Below are 18,394 nucleotides of genomic sequence, written 5' to 3' on the forward strand. Positions count from 1 at the left end.
TGCCCAGTGATTGTGGCTTGTGACAGTTGTGGCACAGAGGGGGGGAAGAGGACTCCGGTTTGCCAGCGGAGGCAAGCACCCTCTCCATGGCCTGGAAGGCTGGCCCTCCCAAGGAGAGATGGGAGCCTGGAACAGAGCACTACAACCTCAGAACAGGGGTCACACCCCGACCCGAGCCGACCCCCCCCCACCCAGAACAGGAGTCTCAAGAGGACTGTGAAGCGTGAGAGAGGGAGGATTCCTGGAGGGTGCCATGGAAAAGTATCAGCATGGAACCAAGAATGACCTCCCCCACGGTACAGCCACTGGCCTGAGAAGAGCCCGATGCCACAAGGACGACTCCGGTTCCAAAGTGAGATCCACTATTGGAGTCAGAGGAAGGGAAGCTGCTGTCGGAGTAATGGGCTGCGATACTTGGGTGGAAGTCGAAGGAGGAGTGTATGTTAGAGTTTGAGGAGATATACACTCACCTGAAGGAGGGAATGTGGATTTCGATGGATGAGAGAGACCTCTGGCCACAAGCAACTGGTCAACAAGCCACAACACATCTTGCTCAGAGAGGCTCCTGGTCGACCTCATACAGAAACCTGAGGACAATTCTGGCCTTTATAGAAAAGGACTATATTGGCTACCAATGAATGGATCCAGTGAAGGAGAGTACTTAGCCCTTGCTAGTTCGAGAGATGCAGAGCACAGAACCAAGGGCGTCTGCACCGAAGAGAATGGAGTGAAAGTAGTCTGCATTGACATTAGCGCCATAGAAGTCGAAGGTATCTGCACTGCAAAGCAAGTGTCTGCACTAATAGGTACGGTGCCGTCGAGGAAAGTGTCTGCACCGGTAACAATGATGGTGCCAAAAAGGACTGCACCAAAGAACATGTCGGTGACAAAAGTGTCTGTACCATGGAGGACAGTAACGTCATACTCGGAGCTGAAGCGGATTGTACCAACTTTGCCTAAGGGGACTGTACCTGCATGGACAGTGCTGGTAAGCAATGTGACGGAACTGTCAGAGCCATAACTGTCTGCACCGGGAACTCCAGTGCCTGTGTCAATAAGGAGAACATGGCTGGAGCAAGAATAATCTGGGGAGGTGTCAAGCCTGGAGCAGACACGGTCACAGGTGGCAGCGCCGAAGTAGTAGTCATTTTCACCGTCTTATCACCGTCTTATGAGTCGACGCCCTACAATCTCCAGAGGGAGATGAAGTGAGCAACCTCGATGAGGAAAAGGGAGGACACCTCTTACGGGGTTTAGCAGGAGGGGGGGTGAGCCCTCCGACCCAGAAATAGCCTCACAGAAAGAAGATTTGAAAAGACCTTTCAAGATAAATTTGTTCTTTCTCTCGTTAAGAGTCCTGGTTGAAAAATTTCTACAAATCCCACACAGGGGATCCACATTAAGGTGGGAGACATTCAAACAATAGACAGATAAGTCATGGCCATCGGGAAGCAGTAACTTAAGGCCGCAATCCTTATACTGCTTAAAACCAACACTACTTTTCTTATCCGACATGATGTGGAGAAGAAGAACAGTACCAAAAAGAAGAGGAAAGGCTACCCAAGAGGGTTAGAAGAGAGAAGGAAGAAAGATTACCAACAACTGTACTGAAGAATTACCTCAAAGGTAAGAAAAGGGTAATAGAGAGAGAAAGGCTAAAGAGAGACAGTCTTAAGGATATGACAGGGTAAGAGAATAACGTTACCACCTGTCCCACTTTGCGAGAGACAGTCCCTCTTTGGGCAGTTGTGTCCTGCAAAAAAATTGCAAAAATGGCAGATGTCCTGAGATTTTAAGACCAAATTATTTCCTATATTTCCTATATTTTATGTAATAGTTGCATAAAACAGTTATTCTGTATCTGAAACACCTAAATATTATAAAAAATCAGAATCAGCAACTAAAATGCTACAAGAATAAGCTTTTATTTAGGCAAAAAAAGTGAGGTTCTGTCCTTTGTACTGGCTGTGGGTATGTTTCGGCCTGCAAAATCTGATGTGTGTACCAAAAATGTCCCACTTTGGGCATTTGAAAAGGTGGCAACCCTATAAGAGAATAATACCAGAAACTGTTTGAAAAACTTTAAAAGTAGAAACAATATATAAAACTTTCAAAAAATTAGACAGCTGAAGACAGTGGCTTAACACGGCTGTACAACAATGCGGCAAGCGAGATCTGAGGTAACAGGGAGCACAGCATTCTGGGTAGGACCATGGCTTGAGAGTTTTTGGCTGACACGAGCTTGATATTTGTCCATCTCGGTTCCGAGGATGGAACCAATAACCCATCAGTAAGGAATGAACGAAGAATAACAATATCAGATCAATAAAGTTAAAACATGCTCTAACAAGTGTGCTGTATTATACAAGAAATATAATTTAATACAATCAGGAAGGTAAATCAAAGAACACGCGTATGTTTGCGTGGTCCTGAATGTGTGCAAAGGGCCTATGAGTTGAAAACAGCACAAAGATAAACTTTATCTGCCACTGGCCAGATGCATTTTCTTTGAATGTGGGTTTCAATGAATATGAGTTTCAAGGGTACATAAATTTTAGTGCTAAATTCTGAGACTGTATTGCTTTGTTTAGCAGATGTCTATATCAGTGTTTGTGCTAAAAAATTTAAAATAAAAGTTTTAAATGAAATCCAAATAATCACTGCAGAAGTGAAACAAAGTAGTATGCACATTAGTGTTTACTGTAAATGGAAAGAAACAGCCAAGTAACGGCACAGTGGAATGGCTTCCATGGGGGGGGGGGGGGGGGGCATTTGACCATGATTATGTGAAGGGGGTGGGGCAGCAAGCTCAAAGATGGCCCCAGGCAGCATGACTTCTAGGTACGCCATTGCTGGGAAAAGAAACTGGATAAGCAATTCACAAAGAAATAATGGGAGGATATATGTATCTTTCCCAAACATGCAACAAAACCTGTAAGATTTAAGATTTTCGCTTGGAAACATTTACATAGATATATTTATACCCCAAGTAGACACCAGAGAAATTTCCTCAATTAGATAGCAAATGTTGGAGGTGTGACTAGGAAGAAGGAGGTAACTGGGAACTTACTTTCTGAGAATGCAGTGAGTTGGTAGACTTTAAGGATTCCCTGCGAGATCGCACTATTGGAGATGCTGGGTGGGAGATTGGAGTGATGAGGGAGATAATTTTTCTAAGCTATGATACAGAATCAGAACTGCCTAGACATGGAAATGCCTTGCTGTCTCTAATTATGGTGGCTGTCAAAAAAGCAATTACTAGAAAATGGAAATCATGATCTAAACCAATTATATTAGAAGTAGTAAATATGGAAAAAGAGATAAAACAAATGGAAATGAGATCTTGAGAAAAATATAGGAGCAAGCTACATAGGAAAAATGCGACTTGTGGGAACGATACATATGGGGAGTAATGAGGTTTAAAAGAATGCAGGACTTATAGTAGTTATGTAATGTTTGCCTGAAAAGGATTGGGTAGATTATAAGTGTTATATGATGTCTGCAACTGGGAGTGTCTCAGTATGGTTTGTGATGTAAAATGCTTGCAACTAGGATTGTGTTGGCACGATTTGTTTTCATTTATATAAATGTATGGTTGCATATGTCTTAAGTGATGGTTTAGTTTACATGTTTCTTGTTTAAAAAAGAAGGGTTGTGGAAATTAAATAATTTATGTAATGTTGCTTAGGTTATAAGATATATAGCAATATACTGAAGCATAATGTTTGTTCATTTTAACTTGTTAATGCAGTTTGATTGCTTTTATGTAAATATAAATGTGCCTATGTCACAAGTGATAATTCAATAAAGGTGTTTAAAAAATATGACTGTATAGTGGTTTTGTAAATAGTTTAGTGTATGCTGTGGTGTTTACTGGGTTTGGGGGTGCTTGGAATTTCTCCAAGGTGTTGCTTAGTAGAGAAAGGTTAGCATTGGAAAAGCTCCTAAAAGGTTTTGCTGGATGCCCAGATTTAATTTGCATTTCAAGTAATTCTGCCTTATGGTCAGATCTGCCAAGCAAAGACATTACACATTGGGTGAGGAACATCGGTCCCACATGCTCGGGAGCACAAGGTCAAGGACGTTTGTATCGCTAGTAGGAGAATGAACCATCTGTTCCAGGATGTTGGTATTAACAAGGTTTAGGAATTGCTCGGCTTGTGAATTAGAAGTGGTATAGGATCATATTGGGTTGAACAGTGAGGGATTTTAGTACACTCACACATGCAGTATGGGTTTTCTGTTATATGAAGGGGAACCTATAGGTTTGTAAGGATGTGGTACGACACTTTGTTTATGGTGAGTTGCACATGTATGAGTTCCAGTGAGTCATACACTTTAACTAGTCTGGATGTGAGACTGGTTTTAATACAGACTGAGATGCCTCCATCTTTAGTTCCTTCCTGTGCAGTAGCTGGTCTAAAGGTGTGAAAGGCATTGTAGCCTTACACTGTTGGGGTACTCCTAATTACTTTAAACCATGTCTCCTTAACTACACAGATGTCTACACTCTCCAGGAAGAGGAGTTTCTTGTTAAGACTTCTAGCACTGAGCAGCACCACCTTCAGATATTAATTCATAGGTTCAGTTAACTAGGTAGGTTTATCAGTTTTGGAACTGCCTAAAAAAGGCACTATGGGAGTGGAAAAGGTATTTGCCAATATCTGAAAGCCTAGAGAGGATAAATGCAGACCATCCCTGGTAATGTGTTAGTGTGGTCTGTCAACCTTGTCCTCCCAGAGTTTCAAATATTGTGCCCCCCTGGACTGACACCAGAAGCTAAGCCATTTGTTAAAATCAATTATTTTCTGTGGGTAACGTAGCATCATCCTTGGAGAAGGTAGTATGCTGCTCAGTGCTAGGCTCATAACTGCCTTCAGTTCATCATCATACATTGATTCATAATTGAAACTAAAGTTTTCCTTAAATACATATAAATAAAACAAATACAGACCCAACAGTTGTGGTCTACCAAAACAGTCAGATTGTATGATCTTAAGACTGCTATTCATACACTTCCTTTGAACCCTTTTAAGAATAAGCAGAAACGTTTTGGAAAAAAAAATACTGAAAAGGACTTATCCGAATACCAGTCCCTGTGGAACTCTAGTCTTGACAAGTATATGGTTTGAAATATAGTTGCTAATCTTAACCCTTTGACGTACACCAAGCAGAAACCCATTTAATGATTAAGGGATTCACAAACATTTCAATCACAGTCCATTATCACATGATGAGGAATGGTACTGAATTCTTTAGACAAATATATAAATACCAATGATGCATTAATACCACAGGCCATATTAACTGACTTATAAAAATGTCAAGTTAGTAAAAGTAAAACTTCCTTTATGTAAAGCATACTGATATAGATCAACCACTGTTCTCTAATAAAGAGAGGAGTCATCTTTCATACAATTTCTCATAAGTGTCAAACTAAATGGATGGTCACTTGAAATCATGTCCACAGCTCCTTATTTGTGTATTGAAACATCTGCACACTTCCAGTTACTGAGTACAAAACCTGTAGGTATCATACAGTCGAACACCATGGTTAGTACCCTAATAGTAGATGCCATTGTTTGTTTCATAAACCAACCAGAGATATTATCTTGCCCTGGACTACAACTGCTCCATCATTATTTCAGTAGTTTTACTAAGCTAATCTGCGCCTTACCCTTAGAACAAATTCCATTACCAATATTTGCAAAATATGAATTAAATGTATTTGGAAGTTCAACTCCTGTAAAAGACAGCCTGCCATTATGAGCAATTAGCCCAACTCAACTGGCTTGTTTGTTGCTTACATAAGAGAACAACTAATGATAGCAACTGCAAAAAGTTTGTCACTTCATACTTAGTTTTTCCATATTTTAGTACTATCACGATGTTGACTAGTTTTGTTGTAAGTTTTTTTTGGAGTATGTGTAGTAAAAGTATTGCACATGTAAACGTTTTTACTTTTATTTCTAAGTATCTGTGTAAGTGATCTGTGTCACCACAGGGAGGAGAAAGGTTTTCCAACTACAGTAAATTTGTGCTTACACTCACCTACCACTTCTAGACAAGTTTTTATTTTTTCCAAAAACAGTAAGCAGTAATAAAGCTGTCTTCATTAAGGGACTTTCAGTTAACCTTATTAACATTCATTATTGCATCATCTATGTCCATCTTCTTCCCTAGTACTCAAAATCAGACTGGTTTGATCTAACTGTATTGCACACCTGATTGTAAACTGAAAGGCAGAGTGGTCAGAACTGTCAAGTGGGTCCACACTAATGATGTTAAATATTCTATTTGAAATGTAATAAAGAGATCAAGAATCTTATCCAGCCTTGTTGGAAATACTGTTACTTGAATCATGTTCTTTATAAAAAATTATGTCCAAAAATTAATCTTCCACTGCAGTAGAACCTGTGTCAAATTGACCAATCAGTATTTGGGAAATTAAAATCCCCCAAGATAAAATTTATTTTCTAAATCTAGTTTGGAACTCAACTTTTCAATATGTCAGCCTGACTGACAAGAGACAGTCTAGTGCTTTTATAACATGCCAAAGGTCTTACCCAGCACATTCTTACTAAGCCCTAAACAATTGAACAGTGAGTGTTTCACAACTTTTGTCAGCTAGTAGTTGTTTCTATATCTGCTCTAAAACAGCATCGCCCACGAGCTTGGCATTGCACTCATGCCTGTAATTAATACTGTCACACAGTGCTCAGACAACAGGTAAAAGCAATTTCACAATCTGTTTCACTAAATGTATAGGGAACAAGCATACCAGCAGAGACATAAGAAACTTGTGCAGATAAACTATCTGTATACAGCCCACACGCAGCATCACTTCTCCATCCACGTTGGACATATCATTGTAGGCCTCTCCCTCAGTTGCAAAAGGATATAGCAGCATTTTGAAACTAAACACTTCATCTCCTATTATGGAGACAGCCTAGAAATGAAAGGCAAAAACATTAACTGAATGTATTTTTATGTCATTAACAGTCTGTTCAATAACATATTTGTTTTGGAAATAAATAAATAAATAGAGAGAGACAGACAGATTTCCATTAACTGCACTTTTGCATACTTTTTCTAAGCAGTAGTAGTGCAGACAGTTTTAACCTACAAGTTGTTTATTGAGAAAGATCTTAAACCAGCATCTTTTTTGATAAATATATCCAAAGACAAGACAAAGAAAATGAAACAGCTTATGTTCCGAGTTGTAGAGATGTGTAGGTCATGGTTTCTACAATAAGCATGCTGCTTTCATAGCTCAGGTGACCAGTGGACTAATTTGGGTTTGTACATTTATGTAGATTAACTATCTTAAAACCCTGTAACAGGTGATAATGAGGGGCCAAGATGAAGCAGAGATGCTCCAGGACCAACAACTGAGATTATACTCTGCTAGATGTCAGGCCAGAGGAAGAATGACTACATGGCCATTACAAAGAGTTCACTAATAAACCTGGTGGAGGTGATAGGAATTCAGCAGCCACGTCTATCTCTGTAGGAAGATATCTTAGATAATAAATGTGACATGCAAATATCAAAGCAGTATATGTGCCTAGTAGTGTAAGAATCTTTAAAAAGGTGTCAGTGACACAAAAGGTAGCCCTCCAGCCTTTGGTGAAAAAAGCTGTGGGTTTTACTGCCATGCCAGGTAGCTGGAGTACTGACATTGCAATGCAGCAAAAAAGGGGTGGGCTTTACTAAGTGTGCTGATGAAACATTAAATCAAGGCTCCATTTACCAAATTGGTGGTAGCTCACATGGACGAAAAAGATCCTACAGCACCTTTCAAAAACAATAAGGGTCCCTCATTTAACAACATAAACTTTTTGTTTTACACATATATACACATTTTTGTCTTACTATATCATTTTTTACAATAGCTTCATTGTTACTCTTCCATAATCGAGTCCCACTCATTCCTCCATAACTATAATCCAATTTTTTCACAATATATCTGCCAAAATACATTTCCCATTGAATAAAATGTTATTCACTCTTTCATTCCAAATAACCCATACATATTACATACTGCATAAAATAAATCATCGTCCCTTCTCATATATTCTTGCTTCTTATTCTTATAATATCTAATAAACCAAAAAAGCTTGGAGTCCAACCGTCTTATAATGTAAGCAAAACTGTCACTCAATACATAAAAGAGCTCAATAAATCACTTAGTATTTAAATAAGTAAGCCAGCCAATCAAAGTCAATTAACAGTTGGAGTCCAAGCTTTTTTGGTTTACTTATTGGATTGTTATTTTTGCTTTTAGAATCCATTCAGTTGCCTGGAGAATTTATTGTGGCTGTTATTCTTATAACATCCATACATAATCATATTCATATTTATAATTTGTCATTGATATTTTCAAACAAATTTTCTTCACACAACTTTTTCCAAAGTTTTATACTCTATAAAATTTAAAAAACATGTTCTGTTGCCTCAATATCCCCCAAAATAAACACTCTTTCAACTTTCTTTTTATAAAGGAGATAAGCCAAATAAAAACCAATACCACAAACAAATAAATAAACTTGAACAAAAAAAAAACGAAAAAATAAACATATAATAAAATACTTGCTCGGGGGTCAAAAACCAGGCACTTCGTTCAAGTGAAAAGCACTGTTCAAAATCAAGAAATGGTAAAAGTTCAAGTCTATTCAGATCAGTCCATTCAAGGTAATTATCACAACAACAATGGCAGTGCAGCACATACAGAAATGCAAACAAGTCTTCAAAGGAAAGATAAATATTCCAAACTGGTAATCCAAAAAGTTGTTGCCTTCAAGCTAGATGTCTCTTCAGACCATATAAAATACAACCATATAAAGGAACAAATACCATCCAGTATGCTAAACACAGCAAATCCTTTATTAACATATGTTCGGTAAGCACTTTCGCCAAGCAGCTTTTTCAAACCATTAGAAATACAGCAATACCAAATGCATCTTTTATATAGTTCAACCATAATTAGTTAATGGAAATGTTCAACAACCAATTAACTGCATAAAGGTATATACTATTAATTAAACACATTAATAAGAGCAATAAAACCATCAAAAATACATAGAAACTATCTATAAAACTTTAATACAAAGAACTTAATATATACATGCAGCATTTCCAATAAATCCTGGGTCAGAGACTGACTTGTATACAAGGCAGATATCACCTCCGAGTAGTTTGTATGAAACAGAATAAAGTGACAGTGATTTCAGATGATCCACACAAGAGAGATGCTGAAGACCTTGAATTTTCCATATGAGGAACCTTTGTGGTGTCTCCAATTGCTACAGCTGCCTGGAAAGGTACATACCAAAAGGGGCATTGTATGTAATTATTGGCCTGATGAGGGAAGAGTACAGGGAGGTTATAACTTCTTTCTTTCTTTCTGAAGGCAATAAATAGCCTTACTTATGACAAAAGCTATATAGGATGCCCTTCATACTACTATGGAGACATGGTGGTCAAAGGTAAGGTTGCTGTCAACATGTGTGCCTAGGTCTCTCACCACTTAGTGTGTACTTAAGGTGTTGTCATTGATGTGGTAGTTAGCAGGAACCTTGCCCTTACTGAAGTGGATAATACATTTTTTTGCATTGAGTGTAAAGCTATGACTTTCGCAAACATTTGTTTAAGACCCTGTTGTAGGATGTTGACATCATTTGGAGATTCTATGACTGCTCCCAGTTTGCAGTCATAGTTTTTGTTTGTACTTTGGAGAAACAGATTCCAAACAGCAGAGGTCCCAGAACTGATCACTGTGGAACACCACTGGTTACAGGTCTGCTGTTGGAGGTGGATTCCCCTATTTTGACTATATGTGTTTTATCAGTGAGCCAGTTAGCAACCCATCCAATTGTAAAACAGGTTGAAACCTAGCTGGGTGAGTTTGTCAATAAGCATGGGTGGGGAATAATGTCAAATACCTTGGCTAAGTCTAGGTAGGCTGTATGCACAGATTACCTGCCCAGGGCCTTGGTAACTGTCTCGAAGATGTCCATCACATTTAACAGACATGATCTCCCTTTAATAAATACAGAGTAGGGTCAAGTGTACCTATATCTTTGTTGATAGGGTCCATGATGATTCGATCCACGGCCTTGCATATAAGGCTAGTCAGCCTAATAGGTCTATAGTTCCTGGAGTTAGTGGAAGTACACCTTTCTGCAAGGGAATAACAGTGGCCCTTTTCCACTCCGCTGGGAAGAAGATGGTGCTTAGACTACGACTTAAAAGAGTACCTAATGGTATTGCTAATTCTTGCTGGAGCCCATGCAAGACACAGACTGGGATGTTATCAGATCCCACAGATGCTAAGCTTTAAAGAAGGCATTTACAACCTGCTTATATTAGAGATACAAGGTAGGGGACAGGTTGTAGGGATGTCATGGGGTACATGTGGCAGAGACAGAGGAGTGAAGTTTTCACAAAACCTGTTGGCCAACAGGCTAGCTATGTCCACAGGGATCAGTATATGTGGTATCACTAAGTACCAGTTCGGCACAAATCTGGGCCTTTCATTTTAGGTTACGCATGTAACTACAGAATGCCTTATGGCTGTCTTTAGTTGAGGAAGCCAAGTTGGATTTGTAGTTTGCTTTGGACGACTTCACAAGAAGTCTTATTCACTTGTTTAAGCTGAGAAGAGAGTGTTTCCAGTTTAGGGCTCATCTTACTCTTAGATAGCAATTTCTTCCTCTTACTGTAAAGCCTGTCAATGGCAGTTGTCCCCCTGGCAGGTTTGCTCTTACCTGAGGAGCTTGTTTTTGTCCCATCAGGTACGGTCGAGTCAATCCAGTCATACAGGTGTTTGTATAAAGCACTGGTGTAGAACTCTGTACAGTTGCCAGTACCATCCTGGGGGAGGTGCAGTGAAGCTATTTATACCATCCCAAAAGAAATATTAATACACTGCCTCCTTTAGTTTTCACACCTTCAGTTGGTGGTCTAAACATGTGGAAGAAGGTGTAATCCGATATGGCTAGGGTGCTCTCCACAGCCTTGAACCAGGTCTCTGTGAGTGCACAAATGTCTGCATCTTCCAAGGTGAGGACTGCTTCCAGTGAGTGCAGTTTCATGTTAAGACTCCCAACATTTAGCAGCATAACCTTGAGTTTTTACATCAGGAATTTTGTCCTTGAGAAACTGCCTAAAAAAGGTACTATGGGGGTGGCAAGAGGCTTAGCTAGTAGCCAAAATCCTAGGCGTGACAGATGATGACCATCTCTGGCAAAAAATTGAGGTCTGCCGATCATGTCATCCCAGGCTGACAAATACTGGATCCCCTTAGAATGACATCCAAAACTAAGCCAATTATTGAAGTCAATCATTTTCTGTTTGTATTGAGGTATCATCCTAGGTGAAGGTAAAATGCTGCTTAAGGCTAGGGGACATACCTGCCTGAGACACAATCTGAAAGCTCAGTCACATCTCTCCTCGTATAGTCCAGAGAGGTACGTCTCAAGTCATTCACTCCAACATGGATTATGATGGAGTCATAAAAGTACCTGTTGTTGACAGACTTGAGTGCATGTGTGATATGGCATATCCTGGCACCTGACAGACAGCTGACCCTGACCTTTTCCTTATCCAGCCTGGTGAGAGGGACATCTGTGCATTTCACGATGGAATCACCTATGACTAATAGGTTTGGTTTTGTGGTTTGTCTTAAGGGCTCGACAGGTAAGACAGTGGTGCATGAGCTATTATGTGTATTGCGTTCTACAGAGGAAGCATTGTGTGTAGCTTGCTTGGGTTTGGGAGATCTCTGGTGTTCAGGTATGTTTCTGTTGAGGACCTCCACATATGTAGGTATGTGTGATGTGGGTTTGGAAGGAGAAGGAGGTGAGGTGTGCATGCTAACAACCCGCTCATTGTTATATGAGCTGATCAGTGTGACAGCATGGATTCAAGATTCTTGATATAGCTGCATCTCTCACGTTTAGTTTGTGTGGACTAGAAGTAGAGGGTTATCGGTGAACGAGGCAGTTGCTACACTGCCTCAGGATGCCCATGTCGACCAAAATGGTTGGAGAAACTGTGGGAAATTGTCTGTCCATGGTATTAGGTAAACTTATATGGTCAGGAAAAGAGGTCACACTTAGGAATGGTGAGTGGGTGGGAAGTGTGTTGGTACCTCTGATGCTAGGCTTACTGTTCTACCTGACAGTAGAGCAGGGCTACTAAAAACCTGCACAGGACCACAAGCAACGTGCTAAGGAAAAATTTAACAAGCAAAACGTTTGCGTCTATAACCACCAAAGGTAACCACCGTTATGCGGCAGTGCATGATGGTACACTACACGCAAAGAAGCGCAAACGCGGAGCTTAAATAAAATGAAAAATAACCCTTATAACTTAAATCTAGCCAAAAAGGATGGTCTCTAAGAGCACTAAGTCCAACCACCCACAAGGATGCAGAAGGGCCTTCACCAACAGAGATAGCTTGAATTTGATGCTCAGAAGTTACAAAACACGCCAACAGCACAGTCCAAATAAGTTCGTGGTGTCTTCCCATTCTATTACCTTTCCCTCTCTAGTTCTTTGTTCCCAATACCTTGGTTCCTTTCCCAGTTTTCTACAATAAATTCCAGACCCCTCTTGTCTATTGTCTATATCCTTAATTGCAGTCATCACTATCGGCAGGATCAAATTTTTCCATTCCCCTGTTGGCTTTGTTCTTAAAATACTTCCTGCTACTTTATGAATATAATATTCTGTATGAATATTGTTATTCTCCTTAAAGGTCTGCATCCAAAAACTCAGTCTCTCCTCGTTTCTCGAGTCCCCCCTCACTATATCTTTCCATCATCTCTCTCTTTGATTTATAGTTTTCTGTTTCTTGTGCTGTGTATAGCAGCCTTAGCTGTGTTGCTCTAAAACACCCCTTTAAATCGGGTAATCCCAATCCACCCTGTTCTATTGGAAGAATAAGCTTATCAGACTTGACTCTTGCCTTCGTGCCCCCCCCCCCCGATAAAATCCTTCAGCTCTTTATTAGTTACTATTCAAAAACGTCTCCTCTGGTGGATAAAAAAATATGCTAAAAAATATGCCTGACTTGTGTATATGACTAAAGGGGCTAAAAACATTTTAACAGCGTGTACCTTACTATCAATATCCAAATAACAGAGCTTCCATTTTCTCAGTTTTTGAATTATCTTTTGTTTAGTCTCTTCCCACATAACCTTAGCTGCCACACTGGAATCATTTTTAATCCATACTCCTAAATACTTAATTTTAGGATGTCCCCCATAAGCATGTATACTGCTGAACCAATTCATATGTAGATACATAATTTACCATTTACCGCTATTTCCATTCTTTTGGCTTCATTAATTTAAAAAAAAAAAAAAAAAGGGAATAAAATAATGTCATCTGCAAATAGGGCCAGCTTTTCTTGACTACCATATCAATTATATCCTTGAATTTCTAAGTCTGTATTTTTTTTGCCAATGGTTCTAACTATAATGCAGAACAAACCAAGTCCTATGCACGAGGGAATGCACGGTCCAAACCAAGTAGAAAACACCAAATAGACCAGCAAGGCAGCACGGAGTTCCAATATATTTATTTTAGTACTTAAACAACAGACTAGTTTCGGCCAACAGCCTTCTTCAGTGTAAGACAGTACAGTCATGTTCCTTTTGTTCATCAATTTAAGTACATAACATGAGCCAATAAAAAATTGAGCTCATGAATATTAATGAAATTAAAACACGTTTTTTAGACTTAATATTTTTCTCATACAAATATACAGTGGGTAACATATATGAAAAAGTCAATCCTGAACAGAAAAGATGACAACCCTGAATACATGTATACAGATAATTTGACATGTTGTTAGTATAGTATAACATATCTGTATAGCCATATAAATGTTGGAAAGGGTTAACTTATATGCACCTGGGTTTAACACCCTTTTGATATGTATGTCTGAGCATGTTCTAAATAAGAATGTTCTGTATTTCCAAGGCCAATGTTATTGGCAGCTACAAGGAACAGCTATGGGGGCATCCTTCGCTCCAATATATGCTGACCTTTTCATGGCCTATGTCGAAGAATACATGATATATGATATATCACATAACATCTTTCAGGTGGAAATGGACATTTGGAGACGTTACCTGGACGACTGCTGGCTGGTGTGGCGGGCTGATGTGGGTTACTTGCAGGAATTTGTTGAGTATCTTAATGACAATGTCTGGGGACTTGAATTTTCGGTAACGTATGACAGAAACTCCATCAATTTTTTGGACGTCACTGTTTACAGGAACCCAGATGATACTTTGTCCACCAAGGTTTTCATAAGTACCCGCAATATAACACCTTGTTACATGCATCAAGTTTACATCCCCGTCACACCATCAGAAGTATTCCGATATCTCAATTTATACGTATTAAACGTCTTAGTTCAAACATAGAGGAATATCAAATGGCCAGCAGGGATCTCAGTCAGAGGTTTACCAATAGGGGTTATGATAGATTTGATATTGTGTCTGCCCAGAGTAGAGCAAATAGTCTAGATAGGGATGACTTATTACAGTACCAGATTAAGAACAAAAATCAATCTTCTTGCAGTACGTGTCAGATTTATCACAACTTATGGCAGAAATATCAATATGATCAGAAACATTATCAATAAACATTGGAATATTCTACTGGCTAATGACATGCTGCGAAGTATTTTGGGACCACGATGTCTTTTCTCATATAAACGTGGTAAAACCCTAGGCTCCTACTTGTCACATTTCAAACACATGGCAAGCGGGGGTACTATCTATAAACAACTGACACTTCTTGGTGATGAACTTATTGGTTCGTTTCCTTGTGGCCATTGTGGTTCCTGTCCACATATGCTTAAATCCAAGGAGTTCACCAGTCGTAATACCAGTAGAATATTTGACATTAAGATCTTTGGTAATTGTAGCAGCGATTGGGTGGTGTACCTGGCTTCCTGTTATTGTGGGGCATTCTATGTTGGACAAACCTCTAGAGCTCTTAGATTCAGAATGAATGAACATCGGAGTGATATAAAAAACCATAAGGAGACCAGTGCCCTTTATCAACATACACTGAAACATCCTCAGGCCAAGTTTAATTTTATGGTTATTGATCGTATTTCTGGAGACAGAACAAATAAACAGGGTTGGCATGGGTTATTGGATCAAAAAGAGAAATATTGGATTACTACATTGGGGGGTTTATTTCATCCCGGACTGAATGATCACTTATAGGAGAATATGGTTATCTTGTAACAATAATGTTGACTAATCTGATACTTAGCCTTGGGTCATATTCATTTTCAGAAACCATCTGGTTTTATATATGTGAGCAATGAACCTAAATATACTTTGGTTCGGTATAGATCTGAGTTTAGAATACTGAGCCATATGGGCCTTTTTGTAGCACCAACTTTGATATGGGCGGTGTTTATATATATAAATAGTTAACTGTTATGTGGAAAATCTCAGTGTGTGTATGAACAGCATTTACCCAGTATATGCTGGTTTTATAACTAGCACCTATATATGTTATTTTTTATATACTTATACATGTCACTTGAAATTACCCCTATCCATCATCACATTTCCAGTTTTGGAGGTTATGCTTTTGTGTTTTTGGTTCTCAATTTTCACCATTGTTGGTGATAGTTATATACTCAGGATATGTCCATCACCCAATTTGCCTAATTGCACCCATTCTGATACAGCGAGTCTGTGCCATTTCAATACAAGTACTCGATATACAATACCACCAGTGGTATTGACGAATTTATGTTTAATATTTGGTGCTAGGGGCGAAAAAATATAGAATAAAAAGATAAATAGAAAAATATACATTTATATGGCTATACAGATATGTTATACTATACTAACAACATGTCAAATTATCTGTATACATCTATTCAGGGTTGTCATCTTTTCTGTTCAGGATTGACTTTTTCATATATGTTACCCACTGTATATTTGTATGAGAAAAATATTAAGTCTAAAAAACGTGTTTTAATTTCATTAATATTCATGAGCTCAATTTTTTATTGGCTCATGTTATGTACTTAAATTGATGAACAAAAGGAACATGACTGTACTGTCTTACACTGAAGAAGGCTGTTGGCCGAAACTAGTCTGTTGTTTAAGTACTAAAATAAATATATTGGAACTCCGTGCTGCCTTGCTGGTCTATTTGGTGTTTTCTAACTATAATGCAAACAGAAAGACAGGACACCCTTACCTGGTTTCTCTGCTCAAGCAGAGACCATCAGAAAGGACATCACCCACTTTAATTTTCAACTCCGATCCCTCATATATCCTCCTAATCAACTTTATAATTTTATCACAGAATGCAAATGCTTCCACTGCTCTGCTCATAAAGTCCCAGCTCACTCTGTCAAATGCTCTCTCTCCATCAAGACTCACCAACAACAGTGGTATTTTCTTACATTCTCCTTTCCTTTGGATCATCAGCATTCTGTTAATGTTGTCAAATGTTTGTCTCCTCTCCACAAAACCTCACTGATCCATATCTATCAATTTTGGCATAACTTTTGCCATTCTTTTAGCCATTACAGACAAACATTTTATAATCATGGTTTAGTATTGAAATGGGCCTGTATGAAGCTGGATCTGATGGATCTTTACCCTCTTTAGGTATTGCAGCTACTCTCTCTCTCTCTTCCAGGATGTTGGTACTTCTCCTCTAAAAATAGTGTTAAACAAAACCTTCCAGATCTTTATTAGTTTTTCCCTCCTAGCTTCCAAACTTCCACAGGAATACCATCTGTTCCTGGGGAACTTCCTGTAGATTGGTTATACATCACCATTTTTACCTCATATCCTAAGTGGTAGTAATGCAGCCTCCACTACCTCTCTCCTTGGCATTTTTAATTCTTCCATAAACATTTCCATTTCTACCTTTTCTTGATTGCCATATTTCACTGCTTTATAAAAACTTTCATAACATTTCTGAAATATTTCTAATACTTCTACAGGATCCCTTATCTTCCTTGTTATATGCTCCCTTAGCTTGGTGACGAGCCCTTTCTACTTTCTATTGCCAGAGTCATGTTAAATGTTTTTATGCTGTAGAGTTATCATCAAAAAACAGCTGCCTAACAATCTTTCTAAACTCATGCATGTAACTGAGGTAATCCCCTTACTTTCTGTTTAGCATTCTGCAGCTGCTCCTCTTCTTGTTCTGTGAGATTCCCCTACTCTACAATATTTGAACATTTGTCAGTCCCTCTAAACAATTTGTTACTTAACCATATATCCCTTTTATTTTCACCCTATTTATAAACCCCACTTTAATTTTATCCCACTCCCTAGCTATATTTTCAGAAGAAATTTCTATCTTCTCTAATAGCTCCTGAATAATTTCAACCACCCATTCCTTAAATTCCTCTTTTTTTCCAAGACAGGTGGAAAAGCACCAGTCTCTCATTTTTATTTAATTACTCTGTATTTTTATTTTAGTTATTATTGGTGCATGATCGTAAATAGTTGTGTGTGTACCAAGACATTCAATTAAATGCACATGTTCCTGTGAAATGTAAATTCTGTCTAGCCTAGTTTTTGTTTGCTGGGGAATAATATGTAAATTCACTCTGAAATCCTACGACTGATTTCACATCTTCCATGCCAAATATTTTCATAAATTTCTTTAAAAATCTACCCTCCTTTCTTATATTTTTCCTTCTGCCCCCCCCCCAAATAAATCATCACTATTGAAAATCAAATTCCAGTCCCAACTACAAGTAATAGTCCTTGATGAAAGCTGATTATTTCTCCCAGAATTTTCTTGAGCTCCATTATAGTCGTTTTTGGTGGAATATAAATGCATGCCAGTATAATCATCCTGCCTTACCAGTCTACCATTATTGACTTTTTTATCCTTATTACTATTGGAGTTCCTCTCGAAATTAATATAAGTATCTCTTTCTTCCTTTGCCCCAGGTATTCTGCTGAATAACCATCCTGAAAACCTTTCTTTATCAAACTCACATGATCACTTCTTTCCAAATGTGCCTTCTGCTTCGTAGCTATTTGCACTCTAGATTTTTAATAAAGTTCACTACTTGTTCTTTTTTGTATTTATCTGAGAGACCATTAACATTTAAAGACACTACAGAAAGCTTCATATTCTTAAGAAATTATTCTGACCTTTTATGTATAACAGCTTTTTTGTTAAATGTCTAGTTTGAGCTACTGTGTTACATGCATGTACTGTTTGGCACGTTAATCTTTTTCTTTTACAGTTCTTTCTTGTCATTTCCATTTGAGCCTATGTCACATCTTTCGGAATTTTTTGTTTTATTGAAAACCCTCAAACAAGCACACACACACACAATACCCCCTGAAACATATTAACTGAGTAA

General features: G+C 38.5%; 1 protein-coding gene across 1 annotated transcript in view; it reads right to left on the reverse strand.

Moving 5' to 3' along the window:
• The window catches only part of VPS13C (vacuolar protein sorting 13 homolog C), a 6,956,796-nt gene that overhangs the window by 3,021,220 nt on the left and 3,917,182 nt on the right, over window positions 1-18,394 (reverse strand). Inside the window, exon 45 of the mRNA XM_044076309.1 lies at window positions 6,782-6,949. Within this exon, the coding sequence (XP_043932244.1) occupies window positions 6,782-6,949 (168 nt within the window). The remainder of the gene's footprint in view (window positions 1-6,781; window positions 6,950-18,394) is intronic.

This window comes from Protopterus annectens, chromosome 7.part0, assembly GCF_019279795.1.
Source record: "Protopterus annectens isolate FY-2018-M chromosome 7.part0, PAN1.0, whole genome shotgun sequence".
NCBI lineage: Eukaryota > Metazoa > Chordata > Ceratodontiformes > Protopteridae > Protopterus > Protopterus annectens.